The sequence below is a fragment of the Carlito syrichta genome, unplaced genomic scaffold (assembly GCF_000164805.1).
Source record: "Carlito syrichta isolate Samal-C Ts95f unplaced genomic scaffold, Tarsius_syrichta-2.0.1 Scaffold305227, whole genome shotgun sequence".
NCBI lineage: Eukaryota > Metazoa > Chordata > Mammalia > Primates > Tarsiidae > Carlito > Carlito syrichta.
Genome location: NW_007249323.1, coordinates 405,009 through 415,094, shown reverse-complemented (window position 1 = coordinate 415,094; position 10,086 = coordinate 405,009). Strand labels below are relative to the sequence as shown.

At 43.7% G+C, this 10,086-nt stretch overlaps 1 protein-coding gene across 1 annotated transcript in view; it reads right to left on the bottom strand.

Moving 5' to 3' along the window:
- Positions 1–9,297: 9,297 nt before the first annotated feature.
- The window catches only part of RASSF10 (Ras association domain family member 10), a 2,053-nt gene continuing 1,264 nt past the window's right edge, over positions 9,298–10,086 (bottom strand). Inside the window, exon 2 of the mRNA XM_021714104.1 lies at positions 9,298–10,086. Coding sequence (XP_021569779.1) covers positions 9,314–10,086 — 773 coding nt within the window. The 3' untranslated portion in view covers positions 9,298–9,313.

Below are 10,086 nucleotides of genomic sequence, written 5' to 3'. Positions count from 1 at the left end.
TGACTATTTTAAAGTTATAGACATTTTCAACAACAGATACTAGAGACACAGTTAAAGCTGGAGGACAGACAGAAGATATTTACACTTACACTAAGATTAGCAAGAAAGAAAGGTTCAGAATAGATAAGGAACTTCTGAAAATCCACCAGAACGATGAAACCCAAAGAAAAAATGGTCAATAACAATATAAGACCACTCCTATTTAGCATAGTATAGGAAATTCTAACCAGAGCAACCAGGCAAGAGAAAGAAATTAGAAGTATCACTTTGCAGATGATTTGATTCTATACCTAGAAAGTCCTGCAGATTCTTCAAAAAAAAAAAAAAAAAAGAACCCAAACTGCTAGCCCTGATACACAACTTTGGTAAAGTCTCAGGATACAAAATCGGTGCACAAAAATCAGTGGTATTTTTGGACACCAATAACAAGCAGGCTGAGAACCAAATAAAAAACACAATTCCATTCATACCAGTCACAAAAATAAAATAAAATACATCAGTATTAATCTAACCAGGGAAGTAAAAGATCTTTACAATGAGAACTACAAAACATTGCTTAAAGAAATCAAAGATGACACAAATAAATGGAAAGACGGTCCATGCTCATGAATTGGAAGAATGAATCTCGTCAAGACATCCATTCTACTCAAGGCAATCTACAGATTCAATGCAACTCGTATCACACTACCAGCAACAGTTTTCAAAGACCTAGAAAAGACAGTACTTAAATTCATATGAAAGCAAAAAGAGTCTGAATAGCTAGAACAACCATCAGCAAAAAGAACAAAGCTGGTGGCATCACTCCTAGACTTTAAACTTTACTACAAAGCTATAGTAACCAAAACAGCATGGTACTGGTACAAGAATAGACACATAGACCAATGGAACTGGATAGAGAACTCAGAATTAAAACCATTGGTCTACAACCAACTTATCTTTGACAAAACTGACAAAAACCCTGGGAAAAGGAAATCATATTTAGCAAATGGTGCTGGGAAAACAGACTAACTACATGCAGACCCCTATCTATCACTACATACACAAAAATTAACTCAAACTGGATCAAGGTCTTAAACTGGTAACTACAAACTATAAAAATCTTAGAAGAAAAGTTTTTTTTCAAAGAACTAAAAGTAGAGTTACCTTTCGACCCAGCAATCACACTTCTGGGAATATACCCAAAGGAACATAAATTGTTATACCAAAAAGACACCTGCACTCACATGTTTACTGAAGTACTATTGACAATAGCAAAAACATGGAACCTCCCCAGATGCTCATTGACAGTGGACCGATTTTAAAATGTGGTTCATATACACTATGGGAGACTACGCAGTCATAAAAAAGAACAAAATCATGTCCTTTGCAGCAACATAGGTGCAGCTGGAGACTAGCATTCTTAGGGAATTATTGCACAAAAAACTGAATACGTCATGTTTTCACTTATTAGTGGGTACTAAACACTGGGTGCACAAGGGCACAAGGTTGGAAACAACAAACATTGGGAACTGCTAAAGGAGGGAGGGAGGGGGGATAAGGGATACAAAACCACCCACTGGGTACTATGCTCACCACTGTGGGTGGACTCCCAGAAGTCCAAACCTCACTCTTATGTTATATTCCTATGTAACAAATCCTCACATGTATCCCATGATCCTAAAATTAAAAAACATATACATGCAATTAACAGAAGGAGTGCCTAAAGGTTAATAAGCATATGAAGCTCAACTTCACTAGAATTTTTAAAATGCAAATTTAGATTTACAAAGAATAGAAAGTTGGATAATACCAAGTACTGGTGAGTCTAGGAGGAAAATGGGAATCTTTACTTCTATTAAGAACCTAATCTGGTGCAGTCATTTGGAAGAGCAATCTGGCAGTTCTATACTCACACTTAGGGTTTTAAACCTCAGACAAATTCTCACATATGTCTACAAATTTCTATGTGTGTTCATTGCAACCTTATTTGAGATAACATGCAATTGGTGACAACCTAGATGTCTCTCACTAAGGAAAGCGAGAAAATGACAGAATACAAGGCAGGTCAAAAAAATAATGAACTAAATTTGCATATCGCAGTGTGAAATGCATATACAAACATAATGCCATGTGAAAATGAAAATAATAGGCAAGGTGTGGTGGCTCACACCTATAATCCCAACACTTTGGAAGGCAGAGGCAAGAGGATTGCCTGAGCTCAGGGGTTCGAGACCAGCCTGAGCAACATGGTAAAATCTCATCTCTACGATAAAAAAAAAATTAGCTGAGTGTGGTGGTGCATGCCTGTGGTTTCTGCTACTTGGAAGGCTGAGGCGGAAGGCTTACCTGAGCCCAGCAGGTTGAGGCTGTGGTGGCCATAAGCATGCCACTGCACTCCAGCCAGGGTGATAGAGTGAGACTCTGACTCAAAAAAAAAAAAAAAAAAGAAAAAATATAATAAGATTTCTAGCCCAGTAAGATCATAGATATTAAACACAAGCACACAGACAGTTTGAGTCTACTTTTCAAGGATGCATATGTATATACATGCATAGACTTTGGCAGCACATTGCTCCACCTCTGGGTTACCATTCACCCAGTTTTCTATGTGAATGGTGCCCTCTGGGGCATGATGCCAGAATACAACATAATGAATGGTACCCCTGGTGGTATACAACTTGGCAGCCTTGACTATGTCAGATCAGGGGTCCCCACTCTGGGCCCACATTCTGGTACTGGTCTCTGACCTGTTTGGAACTAGGCCACACAGCAGGAGGTGAGTAACCAGTGAGCAGGCCAAGCTACATCAGTGTTCACAGCTGTTCCCCATTGCTCGCTAATTACCCCCTGAGCTCCATATGCTGTCAGATCAGTGGCAGCCTTAGAGTCTCATAGGAGCGCAAACCCTGTTGGGGACTGCACATGCGAGGATCTAGATTTTGCACTCCTTATAAAAATCTAATGCCCGATGATTTAAGTTAGAGCTGAGGCAGTGATGCTAACGCTGGGGAGCTGCTGCAAATACAGATTAACATTAGCAGTGAGGTTTGACAGTACATTTCCCACTCCCCGCATCCATGGACAAACTGTCTAATTGTTTTCCACAAAACAGGTCCTTGATGACAAAAAGATCAGGGGATGCTGCGTAAGATGGTTTGGAAATTCATAGATTAATACACTGAAATAGGTACCTATGGTAAGAGCAAGGAGGGAAGTGGGAGTGGGAATGAGGGGGGAAGTACCACATAAAGCAAAATAAAATAAGACAGAAGAGGGCCCTTGTATGAATGGAGGATGCTAGTGTAGCCTGAATGAAGAAATAGGATCAGCTCAATTCTGTGACCTTAAGTGGGGGAGAGGGCGGACCTAAGGGTGGAGTCTTGAGATAGAACCTTATAAATCCTGCTAAGAAATATGGATATTACCATACAGCTATGGGAAATCCTAGAAGTGTCTGAAACAGGAAAGATTTGCATGGGAATGGATGAGAAGGGCCAAGGCTAGGGACAGCAGGCCTTCAAAGCAGACCATACTAGGCCTCCATATGCGCAGCAGGGTTAACACTGCCAAGGATGCCCTGAGCAGGCTAGGTGTGCATGTCTCACTTGGAAAGCCCAGCACTCCTTCCTTCAATTCATCCCTGGTCCTCATGTATCCAGAGGCTCAACCAGAAACAAGGTCAGTTACAAGGACATGGAGCAGCTCTCTCCAGCACAGCAATGGTTGGTACCACCTTCCAGATGTGCGTGTGAGCAGCACACAGCTGTTGTCCCTGATGGTTCCATGTTGTTGACTGACTATGCACCTGTGTTCTGCAGAACAACATCAGCCCTTGGGGCAACCGGTCAAAACTTCCATGCTGATATGTGGAGTATTAATGTTTTTGTGGATTTTTTTTCCACTGACAAAGGCCTCACTTCTCCCAGACGGTTGCCCAAATATTTCTACGAGAATTTCTCCTCCTCTGACTTTTGCTAAATCCTCATCTAATAGATATTTACTAGCTCTGTGATTTTGAGAAAAATCACTCACTCCACCTCCTTGGTGGAAATACTTGGACAAGACTTTGATAATTTCTGAAACCTTTCCAACGCCAACACTCTAGGGCCATGAGGACTCTTTTTTCTGGGTGTGCCAAATACTTAATATGTATAATGTGTCTGAGGTGTATAGCAACAAGGGCACAGGTTTTGAGGTCAGATTTGGGTTGGAATTCTGTATCACCTACTTATCAGCTGAGCGGCCTTAGTTTCTTTATCTGTAAAAACTGGAGGTTAAAAAATTCTTTCTCACAAGATTAATGCAGGAAAACGCATGTGAAAATTCACAATGCACAGATCTGGCATCCAGAAAGAACTCAAAAAGTTGGTTCCTCTGCATCCTCCTTCCATTCTGCTTAGGAAAACAAATTTCACAAGCATGTTCACATTGGAAATTTCACAGATAGTCATGATCAAATCTTCCCTTTTCAAGAATTTAAGAACAAGGTCAAGTGCAGTATCATATGTAAAAAAAAAATCGTAGAAAAATCTATTCATCAGAGGCTGTTAAACACATGGGTTTATGTGTTTCTTTTATTTTAATTTTTGATAGAAGTGGATACAGACACAAAATCAAATGTTATATGGTACTGCTTTCTAAGGAGAACCTTTTCTGCTAGACTCGAGATGAAAAAGAGTAATGACTATTTTCTATCTATAAATCTGGTTCTATTGTTGTCTTCTTAGTCCTATTCGTGTGGAGTTTTTACACCGCCTGCTCTCAGATGGTTGGCCAATTCTGATATGAGACAAAATTGCTGTTACCTGAAGTAGGTGCTCAGAAAAAGCAGGGAAAATGAGAGAAAACACCACTCCTTAACACTTCTGATCTGCAGACCCGCCCTTACTGTTATAAGAAGCCCGGGTTTCCTGAAACCGCAAAGAATCAATCAGTTAATTTTGATTAGAATGTTTTCCTAACAAAATGTATATCTAATGAAAGTGAAGCTGTGGTGAAATCGGCACTCTTATACATAGCTGATTGTCGTTGGAACTAATCTTTGGAAAGGCATTTTGGCAATAAGTATCAAGCCTCTAAATGTTTGTATCCTTTGACCTGGGAATTCTTTCTGGAAAACTATCTTATTGGGGGAGGAGGGCAGTAACCTAATTAGGAAAACAGGTACATGTACAAAGAAACTTATCATGGTGTTATTTTATAACAGTAAAAAAGTATAAGCTGGCCTTGGTGGCTCAGCTTGTAATCCCACGGTTTGGGAGGCTGAGGTGAGTGGATTGCCTGAGCCCACAGGTTCGAGATCCGCCTGGGCAACTTGGCGAGACCTCATCTCTATAGTAAATCAAAAAATTAGCCAGGCATGGTAGCGCGCACCTGTAGTTCCAGCTACTTGGAAGGCTGAGGTGGAAGGATCGCCGGAGCCCAGCAGGTCGAGGCTGCGGTGGCCGGGAGCGGCCACTGCTCTCCAGTCTGGGTGACAGAATGAGATCTCAACTCAAAAAAAAAAAAAAGGTATGGGAAGCAACCTGATAACACCAGCAGTTATATAAACTGTGGTGTATCCACCAGATGGGTGAATCTGTTTACAAGGAGTCTGTCAAAACTTGAATGTTAACACACATATACAATCTTATCGAAAGTATACTTTTAAAAACCAGAAGCAAAATACGAACTGTGCACAATTCAAAAGGTCTGGAAGTAAATATGCTAATTTTGGTAGTGCCAGGCTTCTGATAATAGAGATTTAGAGTGACTTTTATTTCTTTTTATTTGTTATTTTCAGGTTCGTCATAAGGACTATATATAGTATATAACTTTTCTAATCAGTCAAAAGTAATAACAAACACATTATATAAGGAAGTAAACAAATAGATGCCATATGGAATCTCTTGGTTTAGGAGGTGGCCGAGAATGGGATAATTCAGATCAAAGATACAATAAATTGAGTCAATTCCAAAAAAAGGATGGGGCTGGCTGGTGAAGTGCCTTCACTTTTGATACTCGATTCTCAAGCTTGCTGGTTGTTCCCTGGGATTCTGTTAGACCTGGGGAACAGGAGCTGAGTTACTTTTGCCAGGTGCACTGAAATCCCATCGCCAGTGCGTTCACTGTTTATGCATTCACTCTCATTCTTAGTGCCATGATGACGAGGGGGGATCCCAGAAAAAAAACGGAATTTATTTATAAAAATTCGTGTATTTATTCTTATATATTTAAGCTTCAGTCACCTTCAGAGTACTCTGTTTGATGTAATACACCTATTGAGACGCTTTTTCAACTGTTCCCGTTTTTGAACTTGTCAATGTTGATGCCTTTTAGTGCTTCTGCTGTTTTTCGTTTCATCTCTTTCACATCAGCAAAACGTTTCCCTTTGAGGGTTTTTTTCATCAGAGGAAATAAAAAAATGTCACTCGGCACGAGATGGGGTGAACAGGAAGGGCGGGGCATGGGGTTCATGCTGCTTGGGGTCAAAAACTGCTCAACACTTACTGCGGTGTGGGCAGGTGTGCTTGTAAATTACCCATCGTGAAATGGGCAAACACACTGAAAGAATCTCAAAAAAAAAAAAAAAAATTCACTGAAGCCGAAGGCAGCCTCTCACAACAATGCTAGCTGGTACACTGAAGCTGATGAGTTCCTAGAACACATACCTAGTGGGGGAAGCTTGTACTGAAAAGGGCCCACCCTCTCCAAAATCATTCTGTTTTGGGGGGGCTCCCCTCATATCACTGAATGAAAATTTAAAATATTTAGCATTTATTAAGCACTTCCTGTGCACAGGCACTATTGTGGTGCTTTTTATACCTACATTTCACCTACCCTGAGCTTGCAAAAGCTCTTAGTGAAAGGAACTATTGTCTCTGTCTCCACATCCCACCCCGCCCCCTTCTCCTACTTACACAGAGTGCCTTTTAAGAATAAAATTGATTTGGATGAAAGGAAAAAATGGGCAGACTAGGCCACCATTTGTTACAAATAAGGCCTCCCTGATTGTCCATAAAGTTGACAAGAGAAGCATCTTCAAGTGGTCAGAACTCGGAAGCTTCTAGAAACAGAGCACCCAGAAAACCCCACAGGCCTTCTTCTCCCTGTGATGTGGCTGATTTGCTTTAAGGATTTTGAGCATATTTGCTGACGTCAGCAGCCCATCAAAGTTTAAAATAATAATAGTGAAAAGGAAAACAGTCCCTTTCTGCCAGGCAGTGCTGTTTCTGCCAACTTCTGTTCTTTTTGAGTTAATAAACGTCCAAGAATCACCTCCCCTACCACACGGGGGGCGGGGGGGGAAGCATAATAATTTAAAAACCACCAGGTCAGCCCATTGCCAGCATAAACCATTCAGACAAGTAGCATTTTGTCACACTCTAATGAGGATTTTACCTCAGCCTCAAAATGAAAGCTATCATTAGGCTTTGTGTTTATGGGATCAAATGATTGTCTGGGGACAGTGGGTTTCTTTTGGTCCCTTCCTCATTTTAATCACACTCAAGACCAAATACATGGGTGTTTTCTGCATCTGATGAAGCTAAAAGACCGTAATTATGCCAGCTAATGTCTTTTGAAAACATCAATTAAGAAAATGGCCTTTTCGCTCACATTTTAGTTGAAAATCTGCAAACATGCACACATGTTGTCAAACCAGGGAGGTGGCAGCGATGGGGCTGTCTCTCAAAAGCAGACAGCATAAGCGGTGGTTTGACAAGTTCAGAAGGGCAGGCTCCCATCACACGGAGAATCACTGCAAGGGAAGAAACTTCTATATGGAGCAAGACCTCTGAAGTTATCTTCACATGTAGTGTGAAGGTTGATATCAGGCTCCTGCACCAAGCTGGCACCACACACATGCCCATTGTTAATACCTCCTCAGGACAGATTAGATCCCACATTCCTCAGAAGTGCTGGGTTCCACAGGGAAACCGTGCAGCAGGCTCCTTCCACGGGGCCAGCGACTAGCTACAACTGATAAGTTTTCATTGAAATAACTACAACAATGACACTGAGTCCCCACCAGCTCTGTTAACAGCCACTGAGAAGGTGCTGCATTTGTACCACCTGGTGTATACATAGATGTGAGTCAGACAAGAGTAATTCAAGACCGTAGCTCACTTTTAAATGCTTTTTATCCATGGCTACGTGCCGTCGTTAATCAACTTATTCACTCAAGGTATACTACGAGATTGTTCTATTTTTTCTTTTGGGGCCTTATCTAGGAAACTCTGATATTTACACTACCTCAACTTAAGTTTGAACAAGTAACTAATTAATCTCTGACCTGAAGTCGGTTTTGAGTATGGGTAAAATTTGCCGAGGTCACGGTTGGTTTTAATCACATAGCTCAATTTAAAAGCTGAACACTAACAAAGGTCTTTGCTTTCAAGTCTTAGTTTTAACTAGAGTGCTCATTCAACAGCAAATGCAGTTGTGCATAACTTGAATCCTGCAACTTCCTTTATTTTTTTCTCTGAAATAACAGTGACCGAGTCAATGAGGTGGCAATATGAATTAAAGGACAACACACCATGGAAGGAGCCTTTGCAGGAACAGATCCCAAAGGGTTCAGATTCAATTTTAACCAGGATTATGTCTGCCAGGATTTTATAACTCAAAAGGGTTATGTTTGGCTTTTGTAATAGCAAAAGATTATTTTGGGAAAATAATTCCCTTTTAACATATACTGTATTTACTGGGAGGAAATTCGGGGCTAGACCGATACAGTTTAGCCTTTGAAAGAAAATAAAAGGCAAATGATTTAGCAGATGGGTAATTCCCGAATCTGCAGAAATGTAAACAGCCAGGATTTTGGTGCCTACGGGTTTTATCAAAGATGTAAGTAAGGCTGAGACCAACACCAGTGCGTCCTCTTTGGCTAGTTTTAACACGTTTACAGTCACAATTAACATTCAAGGAATTTCCTTTTCATCCAAGTGTTTCTCTTAAAAGCACTTTATGCCACAAACTAAGTTCTAGCTGTCATCAGTCCTTCCCATACAGAAGAGTGGTGGTGAAATCTCTATAATACTTTTTTTTTCCTCCTTTTTTTTTTTTTTGAAAATGGGCTCGGACCACGTCAATTTCCCTGGGGTGCTTGTTTTCCAATATAGGCGGGTTCTCACCTCCCCACAGAGCTTGGATTGAAGAACCGGCTTCCCCGTCCTTCCACACTCAGCCCCCGCCAGAGGAGCCTCCCGCTGCGGGGCAGGCGTCTCCGGCCCTCCCCGGCCCGGCAGGAGCTCCGGGTCCACCCCAGCCTGAGGTTTCCAGTCCCTGAGCCGGCCGGGCCAGTGCATTCTGCAAGAAAGGGAGCAGCGTCGGCCCCGTCTCCCCCCTGCTCCTCCTACACTAGGGATTCGCACACGGGCACCGAGTCCGAGTCCTGGCTGTGCATAGAGCTCAGCCCCGTGTCCGAGTCCTCGTCGTTGCCGGGGCAGCTCTTGGCCAGTCCGCGGGCCTGGTCCACCCACACCTCGGCGCAGGCCTGAGGTCCGGGTTCCCTCGAGGGTCCGCCGGGGCCGGGAGCCCCATCTGGCGCCCCTGTCAGCTCCAACGTGTGCAAAGTCTGGAGGAGGCCCTGCAGCTCGCGCTCCTTGCTGTCCCGCTGCTGCTGGCTGTAATCCAAGTCGGACTTGACGGCCTCCAGGTCCGTGTTGAGCCGGAGCCCGATATACAGGCTGGTGCTGAGCTGCGTCCTGACCCGCTCCTGCTCCAGCAGCAGCTCGCCGTCGGGGCTGCCGTCGGGCTCCGGGGCCTCCTCCCGCGCCGCCAGCTCCTCCTGGCGCCGCTGCATCCACCTCTGGTTCAGCTCCTCCTGAATCTCGGCTGAGAGGCGCTCGAGCAGCTCCTCCTGCTGCACCCGCTGCTCCTGCAGCCGCAGCAGGTCCTCGCAGCGCCGGGCCAGCTCCGCCATCGCCGCCGCCTGCACCTCGTCGTCCAGGGGCGGCGCCGCCGCCGCCGCCGCCGCCGCCGCCGCCTCCGGCTCTTCTCCCGGGCTGGGCTTGTCCGGCTCGAGGTCCGCCCCCACCAGGTAAGTGTCCTGCACGTAGTTGACCCCGTGCCGCCTCATGCGGTCCAGGTGCACCTTGGCCTCGTAGCGGTCGATCTCGCGGTCCA